The sequence below is a fragment of the Lissotriton helveticus genome, chromosome 8 (genome assembly GCF_964261635.1).
Source record: "Lissotriton helveticus chromosome 8, aLisHel1.1, whole genome shotgun sequence".
Lineage (NCBI taxonomy): Eukaryota > Metazoa > Chordata > Amphibia > Caudata > Salamandridae > Lissotriton > Lissotriton helveticus.
Window position 1 is genome coordinate 598,281,143 of NC_136069.1, and position 17,154 is coordinate 598,298,296.

Sequence of the window (17,154 nt, forward strand, 5' to 3'; positions counted from 1 at the left end):
TGTAGATTCAGTCTTTTCCTTCTTCTTTTCTCCAAAAACTCTGGAACCTCTCGGTGACGATCCAGACCCAACGGCGGAAAAAAGAATCTGAAGATGGCACCCAAAGGTGGGAGTTATCACAGGAAGCGTGCTGACATCACAGGAAGGACTATGTGAAAACAAAAAGAGGAGTATCCCCAACGAAGATATAGAAGAAAATTCTCTGGAGTTTTTTGGCAAAAAGGAGAACATTCATCCTTTTGTTTAAAACCCCTCACTCACCAACCTAGTGGTGACATGCTTCATCATCGGGGTCCACCCTGGTGACCTAGCGCCACCAGGATGTGCTTCAACACCTGTAGTACAGTGGAGCGGGTTGTGACTAAGTGCAAAAAAATATGTTAAAAATTGTCCTGGTTTAACTCAAAAATATGATTTTTATTATGGAGCAACTGAACAATATTAAAAACTTGCTTGGCGAGATCCTGGTAGGGAAGTTACGACCAGAGGATCTCTATATGTGTTTGTGTCGATTGGTCAACATGTTTCTACCATATGGGCGGGTTGCCCGGTATTCCTCAGGACCAAAAAGCAGGAGGACAGCAGGTGTGGGCCCCCTAAAAGGGCACCCTGTCCTGATCCCCTGTGTACCTGCTGGTAAATAGCCAGTGGTATGTGTGCTCAATCAAATAAATGAGCACGTGAAACTGCTAGCCGAGCAGAGGACGATAGCAGTAGGTTTCAATCGGTTCCTTTCACTCTGCAACTAATACAGTGCCATTATGTGAAAGAGCCTACGCCCTGCCCGTTGAAGCACCCTAGAGCTTAAAATTAAGTCTCTTTTTACTTTTTCACGTGCTCATTTATTTGATTGAGCACACATACCACTGGCTATTTACCGATGATGAAGCATGTCACCACTAGGTTGGTGAGTGAGGGGTTTTAAACAAAAGGATGAATGTTCTCCTTTTTGCCAAAAAACTCCAGAGAATTTTCTTCTATATCTTCGTTGGGGATACTCCTCTTTTTGTTTTCACATAGTTCCTCTCAGGGGAATAGGAGTAATCTCGGGTCCACCTCATAGTGGACAAAATCCCTTGCTCTCTCTTTGATTGCGATATCACAGGAAGGACACCAAAAGGTGGGGCGTCGACGCCCACCTGGGCTACGAAAAAAAAAAAAGAGAGAAAAGACTACGATTCTGGACCCAACCACTAGACCGTGGAATAATGCACAGCATTGTGAATCCAGAAAGATTCACGCTAATTTAACCGCATCCCTCTCGGGTTGGCATCAGCTGCTGCCACGTTTCAACGTAACATGTACCTCATTTTCAAGGACATGAAAAACGTACTGTTCTTCCAGGACGATATCCTCATTATGGGGAAAGATAGAGAGGAACATGATATCATTTTAAACAAAGTCCTTCAAGAATTGGGTAGGAAGGGGTTGACCTCCGAGAAGCCCAAATGTAAAATTGCCACAAAAAGTGTAACTTATCTTGGACACGAAATAAGTGCTTCTGTCATCCGCCCTAAGTCGGAGCTTGTTGAAGCCATAGAAAAAGCCCCCACACCACAAAATGAAGAGGAAGTCGGGTCCTTCCTTGGCCTGGCAGAATTTTATTCTAAGTTTGTTTGCAACTTTGCAGGAAAAATGTACATAAATGGTATTGTCATTTACAATGGCAATAGGTGAGCATTAGAGAGTAGTAGAGAATATTTGCGGACACAGAGCCACATACACACACACACACAGACAGAGCCACGTACACACAGACAGAGCCACGCACACACACACAGAGCCACGCACACACACAGACAGAGCCACGCTCACACACAGACAGAGTCATGCACACACAGGCACAGAAAAACCGGGATGACAAGCAGGTAACAGACACTCATGCACACACACATACAGCGGCACACTGGTAAACACGGCGCAGACATGGCTGCTCCCTCTGACTCACGCTGTGAATGAAAGCCAAGGGGAGGTTTGGCAGCTCGAGGCGAGGCTTCTGGGCACTTCTGATCTCCGTGTATTTCCTGTAAGTAAATGGCACGCAGGCACGCATGCACTTACACAAACACATCCATCCGTTTCTGCATACACACACAACATGGTGTATGCAGAAACGAGGGAACCCCACCCCTTCCTTAACTGGGCCTCTCCACAGATTGCAAATTTCAATATTCCCTTTCCTTAACTTTTACCACATGTAAAAACTCTCCAAAACAATGAGACATGGTTGGCATGCAGTTCTCAAAACACCTCATGACAAATAAACCTGGGTGTAAGTTTTGCCCCTTTCCTCGTAAACATAATTTTTTAATGGTGTATTGGCCAAAGTCTCTATTTTCATTTGATATACGTTTACTGTGGTACAGGTACAGGAAAGAAGGCAGGCCTCTCTCCAAGCGAACCAATACTCCTAAGTAGCAGTCAGAAATCTGGTATAAATAGTAATTCTTCTGCATCAGCAGGTTTGCTTTCCTCACTTAGCTAACTGCATAAAAATCACACAGTGTATTAACAGTTCCATCAACTCTGACTCCGGCTCCCAACCTTGCCAACCCACCCGCTCACTACCAGAGACAACACCTTGACTTACTGACACTTATGACCATCCTTTCAAAGCACATGCACGGTAGGGGCCGCACCGATGTTTGTGCTCATATGCTTGGACAGACGCAATTACAATTGAGATTGACCGCTCCTTTATTCCTTGACTCCTTGTGTTTATAATTGGCCTCTACTCTGCATCGTTTCATGTACGTCAGTACAGAACGGGCACACTGACTATCAGACTAGCTCACACAGCCCCAGGACACTGCATTCACAGACTGTTTCTAGCAGCGCTCATCTCAAACATTAAGAACACACACAGGGTAGTCTGTCGTTCATTTAATGACTACAGATCCATTGACCGGATCAGGACATGCACAGGGCAGTCCGTCGTTCATTTCATTTAACGACTACAGATCCATTGATCGGATCGATACCCCAGATCAGGTAGCTCGGTTACCGATGAGCGTGTGATGGCGCTCCGGGTAGCGGCAGAGCGGGGATGCTCGTGGTGCGAATACCAGCAGGATAGCCGGTGGCTCTGTGTAGGCAGATAATGTGGCGTGCGCTGCAGCTGGAAAATGAAAGCGGACGTTCAGTTATAATGATGAGCAAGTGTATTTAAAGGGCGTGTTGTGTGAATAGACAGGAGTGATCTGTACCTTAGATAGCATTGATTGCGTCGCGGCTGCTCTCCCAGTGCCGTTTCTACAGAGAAGCGTCCCTCTCTCCGTATGGTGCGATGACAGCGGGTGAGAGATTCACTGGCTGTAGATAAGGAATACGTTCCTGCCAGAAGAGGAGCTTTCAGACCGAGCTACCTGATCTGGCGCATCAATCCGATCAGGCTAGCATGACAGACCGACGGAGTCACAATTGTAGTCAGGGCAGCCCAGCAGGACCCCGGGCAGAGCCTCACACGAGAACGGATTAAAACAACCGGTGCGTGGGCGCCTCTGGGAGCCGGCAGAGTGAGGGAAAGAGAATGGAAACCCCCGGGCCCTCGCTTACCTCAAGAGCTCTAAAATCATGTACCTGGGCTACACTGGGCACTTCCTGCGTTGAGGGTCGGCCTCCAGCAACCCAATTCGGACCCCGCTCGCAGCATTGAACAAAGCCGGCCGCCGGTGGGGAGGGGCGTTATGGCGGACATGAGGTCGCGGATCAGGAAACAGTCAGGAAAGCTTCCCTGTAAAGGTAGCATAGCACGGGGTCTTACGGAGGCTGAAGGAAGAGGGTTCCACATGCATGGGCGGTCGGGCAGAAATGGCTGCCGCAAATCTCCGATATTTTCGGAATCGGGGGCGTGTTTTTAGGTTTGAGTGACGGATGATGTCACAGATAGAAAGAACTGATAGAAAGATCATGCTACTGAAGTTTATATTGCACCCAATATTATGTCGCATCACCCTCATGCTATCGTCACCCCCGGTTTCTGTGAAGCGCTCTGATATCTGTAAAGATCTTGTTCGCGCTATATAAAACTCTGAATAAATAAATAAATAACCTAAAAAACACTCCCCCGAATCCGAAAAAGACAGGGCTTAAGGGGAGTGACGCCCCTCTCCTCCAATGGCTGGCCAGTATTTACAAGGCCAGCCAATGGAGAAGAGGGGTGGGTTCCAAGCCCCCGCTAAGAATCATTAAATCTCGGGCTCCGCCCACTACTACGCAGTGCGACGGTCCGAGACCTAATAAAAATGGTTTGTGCTTACAGAATCACCAAATGTCAATCCACCGGGCACTCTCCATTCGAACTTATGAGAGGACGTTCTCCTCGTTCCAAAGATAACATGGGATGGCTTAGTTGCACAAATATTGTCTCCTGGTCTATTAAAGGAGTCAAGCAATCCCTAGAAGCCAATCAAAACCACTTAGTGGAGAAACATTCTGGTACCAACAAAGGAAGGAGAGTCAATTTACAAGTTGGTAACATAGTCAAGGTCAGGAAAGGCAGACTTGTACACGAAGGGGAGAGCAAGTATTCGGCTCCTTTAAAAGTAATTCAAATTCTTTGCCATGCAGCACTTTTAAGTGATGGTAAAGTGTGGAACGCCAAAAGAATTGCCTTGTTTTAAGGGCTTATTGAAGTAAAATATGGTTCAGACAAAAGAGCACAAACGTATATATGATTCGGTTAATGATGTTGGTGATACCAAAGAGTTTTGCTCACCTGAGTATACCATCAATACTCCCAGTGAGCCTGTGGTAAGTCCCAAAGGTTAGCAAAGTACTGTCACTCCCAGTGTTCGAGATTCTAATTCATCCAATATTGAAGGAGCTGTAGTCTCTGGTACAAAACACATGAGCACCAAACCTAGAAATTTGGATGACTATGCTACACACATCTACTGTTAAAATATTGTTGTCCTCTTTGCATCCATTTTCTACAGATGCCATTTATCTTAATGCAGTTATGCCCCGTTTCATATTTTTTTTTTGCTTTGTTTATTTTGTTGGGGGGAGGGGGGAGTGTTATGTTTGTACTCGAGCCAGTGCTCGAGTCACTTTGGAGTGTTCGCCCTCGAGTCTGTGCCAAGATTCCTAGTGGGTGGTTGGCCAGAGAAGAGCTGATTGCTGGGGTCTGCATCAGCACGTCTCTGATGTCTTGGGGTTTTGAGTTGGAATAAAGCTTGCTAACTCATTACTTCGTCAAGTATCTTTCTTCAAAACAGGTAGCACTGCACCTGAATGTCATAAAAGGGGAGGGAGAGAGAAAGAAACATGAGGAAAGAACCATGTTCCAGGGGTACAGTGGCCTCTCTCGCAGGCAGGTTTTGTGCCTGTGAACCGTAGTGTAGTTTGGTTGTATTGAAGTATTGTCTTTTTATAAAAGATAAGGACTGGGTTAGACAATAATTTATTGTGCTGCTGGGTGACTCATGAATTCTGAGCTTGAAGCACAACTATGTTACCTCCCTAAGAAGCATATGACTGGTCATCGTCATCAACACAGTGAGTCAAGTGCTGAAGGGTATGTACTTGACCCAGTTTTCAGAGCGACAGTGGGGCAGACCCTAGGACATCTGATGCAAACAAATCCTGCCCCACAGCTGAGGCCCAGTACCTCCTGCTTGCCCCCCCACCCAGTTCCCCCGTGGAGATGGTCAGTCACTCTCTTATTCCTTGTCAGAAAACGGTGCATTTGCCCTTCAAAAGCAAGGACTATTCTCCAAAATGTAGGTTACGCTCGCAAACAGGAGAGCACCCATCCATTTTAGATCCTGGGCAGAACACTGGCAGGGATACTGTAGTTTTAATAGAACATATTGAGTTCTTCGGCACTGCTGCTACTCTAACTGGAAACAATGTCAGCGGAGGACATGTCACCAGACTTTCTCATGACCTTCAGAGGTTTAATCAACCAACATCTGCAGAGGGTGATTCAAGGACCTTTACGGAGAGGAGAGGAGCAAGTGGTTGGGTGCTGCACAGGAAACCCCATGGATACAGAAGAATCAGACACATTTCAATAGGCAGGCCCAGTTTTAGAAAATGCTACAAACAACACTTTACTGGATAGGCTCTTCAAAGAAAACAGATAAGCACATTTCAATGGATAATCACGTTATTTTATTTATTTTTATTTAAACAAATAAAACACTCAAATTAATGTCTATATGCCATAATCTCCAAACAAATACCATACTCCTAGCAACAGCATTATTACTCCTCAACCAAAAATAATAACACTAGCATAAAGGACGTTGACCTCTATTCCACACAATGTTTTTCAGAAGCAAAGAACTCTGAAAAGAAAGCACATCTTCATGCTCAAAGTACAAGAGCATTTTTACATTTTCAATGTGTTTGGGTAAAATGCTCTAAAAAACAAGGAATTAAACATAGTGTTGATCAGGCGCTCACTGCAGGCTTTTCTATGAAAAGGTAGGCGTTTGTGTTAATGTACAATAGCCAGACAAAATATTCCATATATAGTCCCAAAAGATTACATATATTTGTTTTTTGGTAATATCTAGAAACTCTGAAGGGCTGACAAGATACCCAACTAACCTTCAAGGATTCTGTAGCTTTACGCAATTCTTTGATAACAGATGACAACGCCTCTGGATTGATTCCTTGCTCACACAGTCGCACACAAATAGTGAGAGTGTCCGCATCCAGGCCAGTGTTCAATATTTTAGATATCTCAAGTAGAACTGGAAAAGCAAAAAAAGCATATGTAAGGAAACCCGTAACATTTTTACTATATAAATGTATTTATTTAAAGGCTTAATTAGCCCAGACGTGCAAACCAAAAGGGTAAATCTCATTAAAGCTCATTTTAAGTTCATGCAGCTACCTTGATCCCATCACAACACACATATGTAAACAGGTTACTCTCAGGGTGTATTCAACCCGATACCATCACTAACTGGCTGCAATGTAGTCATGTGAAAACTGCCTCTTTCCACAGGCTTTGAGCCGCAGGTGAAATCACAGATATCATATCATATCCTTTACAAGCGTGAATGTCAGACAGAATCAGTAAGGATGTTGCAGATTTTGTAAAAATTCTTAAAGTGCCACTGCAGTAAATCAGTTAGTGGAAAAGGGATTGGAGATATGATGGGTGGGAAGCTGGCTCTCTATATAGTGGACCAAAACGAGGTACACTGACCGTGTAGAGCGTCCAGGCAACCGTTATTGGTTTAGAGAGGCAAAAATGATAACACTAAATGCTCTCTTTTGTGGTAGTGGGGGCAAGCAGTTTAAGCTTATCCGAGGGTAGTGCTAAGGAGTTGTTGTACTCACAGAGGCAATAAATGAGAGGCACTCAAATAATAAATCCGAAATCAATTTAGAAAAATAAGTCCTATTTTTATATAAATTTTGATTCCAAGAACTTAGTTATCAGGCAAATACTTTCTTAACTATTGATTTTTACAAGTAAGTTAAATGTTCAGTTAAATGCGTATTTAAGCAGCAATGTTTCCTATGGGAAAAAGACATATGTTGCATACAGTTCTTACGGTCGGTTTCTGGGGGGGGGGGGGAGATCTCATTCAAGACCAGCACAGCACACAAAGCTACCAAACACGACCAGCACCTCTGCACCCGGACACTCCACGGCAGGTAACGAGTAACCGCTGGTGGTACTTTGAACCTTCGCTCCTTACAACCCTAAGCTATCCTGGCTGAAGACGGCTGATAGCCAGAAACCGGTCCTAGGATGCTTGATTCCTGTCCAGGGAAGACATGGCTTGGCAGTTTGGGCTGGACTGTTCCGATGAGGCACAGGGTCAAGACTGATTTGCATATGGCAATGTCTGAACTGGGGTGGCTTGGTGAGCAAAATAACGATGGATTAAACCCAGATCTGTGACTGGGGGTGAATGTTTTGCCATTGTGCAACATTCCGTCCATCATCTTGTGCGTTTTGCTGTTCACCCTATGTGGGAAGGGTATGCCCAGACGTGGGTCCCATGCTCACTAAGCCACTGGAGTCAAGCTATCCTGGCTGAAGACGGCTGATAGCCAGAAACCGGTGCTAGGATGCTTGATTCCTGTCCAGGGAAGACATGGCTTGGCAGTTCGGGCTGGACTGTTCCCATGAGGCACAGGGTCAAGACTGATTTGATTATGGCCATGTCTGAACTGGGGTGGCTTGGTGAGTAAAATAACGATGGATTAAACCCAGATCTGTGACTGGGGGTGAATGTTTTGCCATTGTGCAACATTCCGTCCATCATCTTGTGTGTTTTGCTGTTCACCCTATGAGGGAAGGGTATGCCCAGACGTGGGTCCTGTGCTCACTAAGCCACTGGAGTCAAGCTATCCTGGCTGAAGACGGCTGATAGCCAGAAATCGGTCCTAGGATGCTTGATTCCTGTCCAGGGAAGACATGGCTTGGCAGTTCGGGCTGGACTGTTCTCATTTGCTTCCGGAGGAGGAGCTACGTACCGCTGTTGTTGCTGCTGCCGTCCGGCGATTCTGCTGCCCGGGACCATCGCCATTACCGTCATCATCATCACGGTCCCCCGCCCCTGTTGTTGTCTGTTCCACGGACTCAGCTCGCCAGCCACCCGGACTCCAGCAGGCATAACGGATTTCCGAGGCGGCAACACCGGTAAACATCGATAAGGCGACGGCGGGTAGAGCAGGCGGAGGCAGCGAACAGGCGAATGTTGAGCTGCACCGCAAACTGTGCTCTCGAGTGTGCTGCCGGTGTTTTTGGGCTCTCCATTTGAGCTTTGGCTTTTGTGCCTCTGTGACTTTTGAGGGCTCAATTTGTGGGCACGCAGCCAACCCTCAGTCTACCTGCTCGTCTGTGCCTCTCAGCCCCCCACTCTGCTAAGGGGGTCGCCTGCCTTTTCCCCAGCAGGAGGTTTTGAGGACACAGGACTTCTGCAGCCCCAGTGGTTCGCGCTGCTCCACCCCCCCTGCTCATTTGCCTATCATTCTACATACGGGCAAACCAGCCCCCTACCCTTCTGGTTCCCTCTTCTCCCCACAGCCGAGTGAGTCCCCCTCACGCCTGCGCCCGGGGGGAGTCGCAGCACATCAAACAGACCCCCCCTGCAGAGCGAAAGAGGGTTGACAGAGGAGTGACGGGACTGGGGGGGGCAGGCTCAGTATAACCAGCCAATCGGGATAATAAGGATAACCTAGATGAGAGCTGAGCTCCACCGCCAGAGAAGGAGAATAAAATAAAAAAGAAACAAAAACAGGACCTAGCAAGGCAAGCAGAGCAAACTAGAATCTCGCAAAGCGGAGGGGAAGGAAACCCCAGGCAAACAAACATATACTTAATAACCCATCAAACAAAAATAACCTAACAACCTAGCAACTACCAAAAAACAAAAAAACAAAAATCCTGTGAAGGATTCAACTCGCCGACAAACTCAGCACCCTCCCACGTCCCTACGTAGGTTGGCAACCCAGCAATGAGGTCTGGCAAGGAGAGGCGAGCCACAACCGTCGCTGCCAATACCAGGAAAAAGAAAAGTAAAAACATCAAGGGCACAAATACGTCGACCAGTAGTAATCCTCCAATATTAACCCTCTCAACTGTAGGGGATAAGGCGACTTACAATCCCTGCGTAGAACCAGGAACTAAGCTTGTAGACTTAGACCTAGATCAGGCCCTAGCCCCAGGAGAAAAAAACACCCAGAAGCAACCAACAACTCAGGGGGAAAAACAATAACAACCCAAAATATACTCCAAATTCTCCTTCATAAAAGACGCAGGAGCGTTATTAAACCTTAATCCTAACAACCAATTGAATCTCCCCTCGCCATTACACCCTGAGCATCCGGAAATCGCACTTGCACTATCAACCCCCGGCTCGTCCATCTACTCAACAAAACTAGGGGGGACAAGCTACTCAGAGTCCAACAAAGAAAAAGAACATACAGGGCCACCGGTGGTTACAGTAACCCCCATAAAATGCCCCGAAATTGCCATCGTGGATATACTCGAACTGAGCCCAATGGACCATAAAATTGTCCTTTCTCAAGCCCTGCCATCTCTTCAGGAATCACCAACGGAACCATCTACGATTTCCCTGGAGCCCAAAATCACAGTACTGTCGCACTATCCTCTAGCTCCGGCACCCCCTATTGCTTCTGCCCTAATGTCAAAGGTCTTCCACTTTACAGGCTCTATGACCACGTCTACTCCTTCTCAAAATCTAACAGACTTAACAGACTTAAAACCACTTGGAGCAATACCAACTTTGCCTCAACTGAATCCTAATTTTATTGATCGCCATACTGAGCCCAACAAACTGGACTGTAAAGACAGTAAGAAGGAAACTGTAGCAACAGAGACGACAAAAGACGAGATAGTCGTCAAGATCATAAGCCTTTAAAGCAAACTTTAAGAATCTCCTTCAGCAGTCGCCCCACCCAATCCAACTAACATAGCAAAGACGTTGGTGGGAGACCCCGAGGAATCAACCCTTGCAGGTAATAACTATCCCGGCCTTACTAAGGACGAATGGGAAAACCTGGTTACTACATATACATCTGGGGGAAAAAAAGAAACTGTCCCCCAAGGACCAGGAAACACCCCCAAAAAGGCAGATGCAAGTACCTCGCAAACTGAAACAGGAATATGGGCCTCCCTCTTAAATACCATGCATCTTTCTACCAAAGCTCAGGAATACCATTCCGACAAAATGGACATAGCTCACCCTGCTCAAGTGCTAGCGCTACACATTACTAGCATCGACAGCAAGCTTTCAGACATGAACAACTTTATAGAAAAAGCCCAACGTGAATCAGCCATACTTCCACCGAGCTGTACTTGCCACTGAATAGTGGAAAAAATTGCAACCCTACCGACCGTGATGAGCGATCTCCTTAACGACCTTAAAAATATAGGTATAAGCTCGAATTAGACAATGACTACGTAAATTCCAGCAATAGAGGTCGCGACTCCGACAGGCCAACTGCCCCCGCCAGAAGGGCACACAAAGAGACGCAAGAATCGGCCGTTCAAGACCCCAATCCAATTACCACCTGCAACTCAATAAGGATGGGCAAATGGCCAGTTAAAACAACACACGAAGAAGTAAACCAATGCACAACTCCAAACCTGGACAAGGTAGGACAAGAGGCAGAAGCGGGACCTAAAGTCCCATCAGCACCATTCACCCAACCTCTCCCCATACCCGCAGGTTGCGCGGAGTCTACGCATCTCGAACCAACAGCAGCAACTATCGGCAGCCACAAAATACAAGAAGCAACGATCAAAGAAGAAGAGGCTACACAGAATAGCGGGCAAAACTCCAATCAACGAAGGAAACAAAGGAGAAAAGGGCGGCATAAGAACTCACCCATAAATTCCTACTTCCAAAACACACCAAATCTCCAGACCGGCTCTCAGCAGGAGCATATAGGAGCCAGCACGTCAAAAATCGAACAATCAGATCAGTCTCCAACCAACGATCAGGTGCCAATGAACTCAGCAGGAGCAGCTGGGACCCTGCTCAAGGAGCCCAACCAACATCAGCTTAACCAACAAGAAAAAGGGACTAGTAACCTCCAACTAAAGATAAAAGGAAGCAGAGATCCCACAACGGATGGATATCCAATAACTTGGGATACCAACCAGCATGCGTCCCGGGCCATCAAACCAAAATTAGAAATAAAAATCGAAACGATCTCCCCCCCCCCCCCCAATCATGCACCGGGGAAAATCTGATTTCTAAAGAGCCAAGCCCAAGCAAAGGCAAAGAAGCAGAAAAATCATAAACAACACCTGCAAGCAAAGAGCAAAACTGCAAGCGTTTATGCAGCAGAAGTGCACTGAGTAACGGTCAACCAGCAACCTCAAAAATAATCCTGTTCATCCCAGAGTACAAGTCAAAAGGACGAAGGGATACCTTAAGCCGTGGGAATATTCTGCAAATCTTAAATGCAATCGGCAGCTTGTCAGGGATCAGAACCCAAGATCTACTGTCAGTAAAATTTGAAATCTTCAAACATCTATCCGACCAAGAGGTAACTAGGACCGAATGGGCTAGAATTAGTGGAGAAAATTCTCAGTGAGGAACTACAACTAGAAGCTTGGGGGATCTGAGTGCAACATCATCGACTAGTCGGTTACCCTGACCTACTGATTCAACACCATTCCGTCTCCACCAGGAGGTCATCCACCAGCTCATGAGGGCGCGGACAAGTCATTTCAGTTCTTAAAGGAGCCCGCAGTACCTCGCCAGTAGGCCCAGACACACCAAACCCCCCAGTGCGGGGACGCAGAAGTCAACAAGAAAACCACCTCCTACCGACTTGTCCTGGTTAGCTAAAACTATAAATCTAAGACCAGAGAACCGATGACCCAACATCGAACAAGGGATTAAGAAGGGAGTCCTAAAATTTTGTTCATGGAACATAAACAGCCTTGGGACCAAAATTAACAACCACTTATTACAGTCATATTTCCAAAAATTCAATCTGGTACTCCTACAGGAAACTTGGTTAGAGGACCCCCTCCATCTCGAAGGCTTCAAGACCTACCACCTCCCCGCAATTCGAAATTCTAACTACGGTCATTGCAAAGGTGGACTAGCCATCTACGCCTCGATCAAAGCTATATCTACAGCGAAAGAACTAATGAACAAACAAGCATTGAAAATGCAATAGGTCTCGCAATAGAAGAGTTTAACTTTTTTCGTTTTGCAAATGGATGAGTGGCGTTGCGTGGATGAGTGGCGTTACGTGGATGAGTGGCGTTGCGTGGATGAGTGGCGTTGCGTGGATGAGTGGCGTTGCGTGGATGAGTGGCGTTGCGTGGATGAGTGGGGTTGCGTGGATGAGTTGCGTGTGTGAGTGGCGTTGCATGTGTGAGTGGCGTTGCGTCGATGAGTGGCGTTGCGTGTGTGAGTGGCGTTGCGTGTGTGAGTGGCGTTGCGTGTGTGAGTGGCGTTGCGTGTGTGAGTGGCGTTGCGTGGATGAGTGGCGTTGCGTGGATGAGTGGCGTTGCGTGGATGAGTGGCGTTGCGTGGATGAGTGGCGTTGCGTGGATGAGTGGCGTTGCGTGGATGAGTGGCGTTGCGTGGATGAGTGGCGTTGCGTGGATGAGTGGCGTTGCGTGGATGAGTGGCGTTGCGTGGATGAGTGGCGTTGCGTGGATGAGTGGCGTTGCGTGGATGAGTGGCGTTGCGTGGATGAGTGGCGTTGCGTGGATGAGTGGCGTTGCGTGGATGAGTGGCGTTGCGTGGATGAGTGGCGTTGCGTGGATGAGTGGCGTTGCGTGGATGAGTGGCGTTGCGTGGATGAGTGGCGTTGCGTGGATGAGTGGCGTTGCGTGGATGAGTGGCGTTGCGTGGATGAGTGGCGTTGCGTGGATGAGTGGCGTTGCGTGGATGAGTGGCGTTGCGTGGATGAGTGGCGTTGCGTGGATGAGTGGCGTTGCGTGGATGAGTGGCGTTGCGTGGATGAGTGGGGTTGCGTGGATGAGTGGGGTTGCGTGGATGAGTGGGGTTGCCTGGATGAGTGGGGTTGCGTGGATGAGTGGGGTTGCGTGGATGAGTGGGGTTGCGTGGATGAGTGGGGTTGCGTGGATGAGTTGTGTGTGTGAGTGGCGTTGCGTGTGTGAGTGGCGTTGCGTGTGTGAGTGGCGTTGCGTGTGTGAGTGGCGTTGCGTGTGTGAGTGGCGTTGCATGTGTGAGTGGCATTGGGTGTGTGACTGTGCTGCCTGTGGCGAGTGCAAACTACAATCAATTGGCACAGAATAAAATAATATTTTTAAAACATGATTTTATTATGCCAAATCACCTATCCACAGCAATGTGGCCGTGCAACAAAATCTGCAATGCAGAAACTGTGATGGATGAATCACAGCTGCAGACTGGGGTTTGAACAGAGCGCCAAGACGCCAAGGAATTGGTGATCCCGCTGTATAAATATATAACAACATAATATAACACTACAGCAAACACTACACGAAACCATGGAAGGTGTCTGTCAAATCCAGGCATTTCTAGCACAAAAGTGAAGTGTATAAAAAGAGTGTGAAGATTTCCTTTGTACCCCTAACAACTCGCTGCTGATTTGTGAAATATCTTTTGGGGGAGAAAAAAAAAATGACGTTAAGTCGTCATTGACCTAAATCAGCAATGTCATGAATTAGACGAAGTGGCTTGATTGAAGAGATTACATTAAAATGCTTAACTTCCCTCAAATTGTCATCTTGTTATCGCCATCTACCATTTATTGTTTTGTTGATATGTGAATTGCGATTAGAACCAACAGTTCATTTAAGTTTCAATGAAATCTGCACCCATATATTTAACTACTTTTAAATGTAAAACTGATTATTGCCTTAGATTCATTTTCGACACCTCCTTATCGCTCATCTATTATCACTCATTATAATTTATTTCTCTTCTTTGTAAAGCATGTTAACGCCTTTTGGCAATGCTCACGCTTCATAAAGCCGCAAAAATAAATAAATAAATGACTCGAGAATACGATCACTAGCGCGCGTTCGGAAGCTCAGTTCACACGCACTCGCTCTCTTTTCCGTTGAAACTTAACTGGGCATGCCACAAGCAAAGCAGTTGGTAAACTTTTAGAAATGGTTCATTTTTTTCTCCCAAACATGTCTTTCTGTGAATGATATGACGCATTTGTTTTCCAAGACAAGTCTTTCTATGAATGATGTGATGAATGATGTGACGCAACTGTGAATTGAACTGGCACTAGGGAGTTATTTAGCTCCGCTGGAGTCCCGTCCGCGGAACGAATCGGGTTGCAAGACGCTAGCTGTCTCTGCCCCTTTAAGAGATGCAAGGAATGCTGTCAGAGGGAGCGAGCCCGTATGACACGCTCTAAGAGGCACTATTTAGAAGAGGGTAGAGGCTGAAAGCAGAAGCCCTAGCAGCTAGACCTTATTTAAGAGGCAGCATAAGCAGCATGGAGGTAGTTCTACTTTTATTTTGTTTATTAACCGAAGGAAAACAAACCAAGTCAGCCTTTTAGAAACGCCAGCCTAGACGGGGACCCATAAAAACAAAACAGATGACAAGATTGTTTGCAGCTCCAAACAAGCTCTCGGCATTGCGTGGCGGGAGGGGGCGGGGGGAGGGTAGCTGTGCACGTCGAGTCGGAACAAAAAACAAGTGAAAGCGGGATGTAATTAGGGGGGAGGAGAAGTCTGGGCAGGCAGGATGACTCAGGGGAGGGGGCGGAGCGGGGCAGAGCGGGGCAGAGCGGCATGTGGGTGTGAAGAAGCCGGGCCTTTGAAGTGAAGCTAAGCTTCACTTCAAAGGTGTCGGAGGAATGCGGGCTGCTGTGCACGCGCTTTTAAGCTCAATGCACATGCGCATTGAGCTTAAAAGTCACGGGCACTGCAAGGAATCGCCACGATTCCTTGCTTCTTAGTTAAAGCTTGTTCAGGCCGCAATAGGCTCGCAAGCTCGATGCGCATGCGCATCGACAGGCGAGACCTAAAAAAACACATCCCTCAAAATAATGGCAATTCGGTTCCAAACGCAAAGACATAGTAACTTACAGGACTTAATTTTGGTAAACATTTATATACACCCACAGAGCAAGAGGATCTGAGTAAAACAGCTAATAACCAAACTGACCAAGCTATTCACGGAGGTGGATCAATCGAGTTACATTATAACCGGTGACTTTAATATGTTTCTTGCCGAGGACCAAAATCAAGATAGCCCAGAAGATGGCAACCAACGAGCATGGGGGATTCCCTCCCAGGACAAATACAAGTGGGGCAAACCGACTAAGATTTTGAAGGACTCACTGAAAGAGCTGGAAAGTCTATCGCTGGTAGCGCTAAATGGCCGCACGCTAGGGGACAGACCCCAAGCCCCAACCTTTCATAGACAACTAGTCAACACAGCAATCGACTACACCTTTGTCGCTTTACCCCTTTTTGTTCTAACCAAGGATTTTAGGATCGGCATTTCAGACCATAGCGACCACCAACCGCAAGAACTCACCCTTAGCATTCAGGGCACCGCTTTAACATACGCAAATTTGGTCCCCCACCTAACAACGAGATACCAACACAGAAGAATCAAATGCATAATTCGCGAACCTGAAAAACTATCAACTGCGGCAAAAACCTTGAGGGAGGACATCAAACCCTTACAAGTAAACATCGTCCCCGCCTGGGAAACTTTTACAAAAACCCTAGGTCTGCCTGCCTCTTCAGTAGCTTCGCAAGTAGCCAAAAGTGAGTACCAACAAAAACAAGGAGTGAGGGCAGCAAAAAAACATCGCTTACACTTCTCCCCAACACGCCGAACTAAGACTAATAAGGGGAGACATACATCGAGCAATTCGCACCCTACGCCAAACCGATTTGATCGACGGAGCTGCAGAAGAACTAAGGAAGCTTCGGATCAGGAAAAACAAAATCATTTGGCGCGCAAAGAAAGACAGCGCAGAATCATTATGGGCAAAATTATTGCATGACGCAAAAAGGAACAACGGCGCACGATTCTGGCAAACGGTCAAGCGCATAGAGAACCCACAGGCACCAGTGATCAACTTGTATATAACTGAGGATGTTTGGGCAAACCATTTACAAACTTACTTTAACTCAGAACTACACAGCAACCTGCAAAATCAAGCTGAGCTTTATGGTGCCCAACCATCTCGTGACCCCCAAGGGAATGTCTTGCCATTGTGCTTCTCTCCTAAAATTATCGAGAGCAGGATCAACCAAAGCCGACGTGAGGGAGCACCAGGGCCAAAGGGTTTGACCCCAATAATATACAAACAAGACCCTAAATATTGGTCACGGCACTACTACCACTCTTTGACAGCATTACCAACACACAGGAATAATACCAGAAACGTGGAAAGGCTCAATCATATCCCCCATCTATAAAAAAGGCTGCAAGAGCAACCCAAAAAACTATAGGCTTATAGCTCTTATTGACATCGAGGCCAAATACTATGCAGGCCTTATATTAGCCGAACCTCAGGATTGGGCCAGGGAAAAAACATTAATCCCAATTAACCAAACAGGGTTCCAGGAAAACCTGGGGACCACCACAAATATTCTGGCCCTCTCTCTGCTAGCCGACTCCGTAAAAGCAACCAGCTAATCATTATTGGTTGCTTCATCGACTACAAAGCCGCCTTTGATAGTATCGACAGAGGAAAATTATGGTAAAAACTAGC

General features: G+C 46.8%; 1 protein-coding gene across 2 annotated transcripts in view; it reads right to left on the reverse strand.

The window, feature by feature from the left end:
- The window catches only part of MZT1 (mitotic spindle organizing protein 1), a 131,183-nt gene that overhangs the window by 36,331 nt on the left and 77,698 nt on the right, over positions 1-17,154 (reverse strand). For both annotated transcript variants that reach the window (XM_078657421.1, XM_078657422.1), the window contains exon 2: positions 6,559-6,704. In XM_078657421.1, coding sequence (XP_078513547.1) covers positions 6,559-6,704 — 146 coding nt within the window. The remainder of the gene's footprint in view (positions 1-6,558; positions 6,705-17,154) is intronic.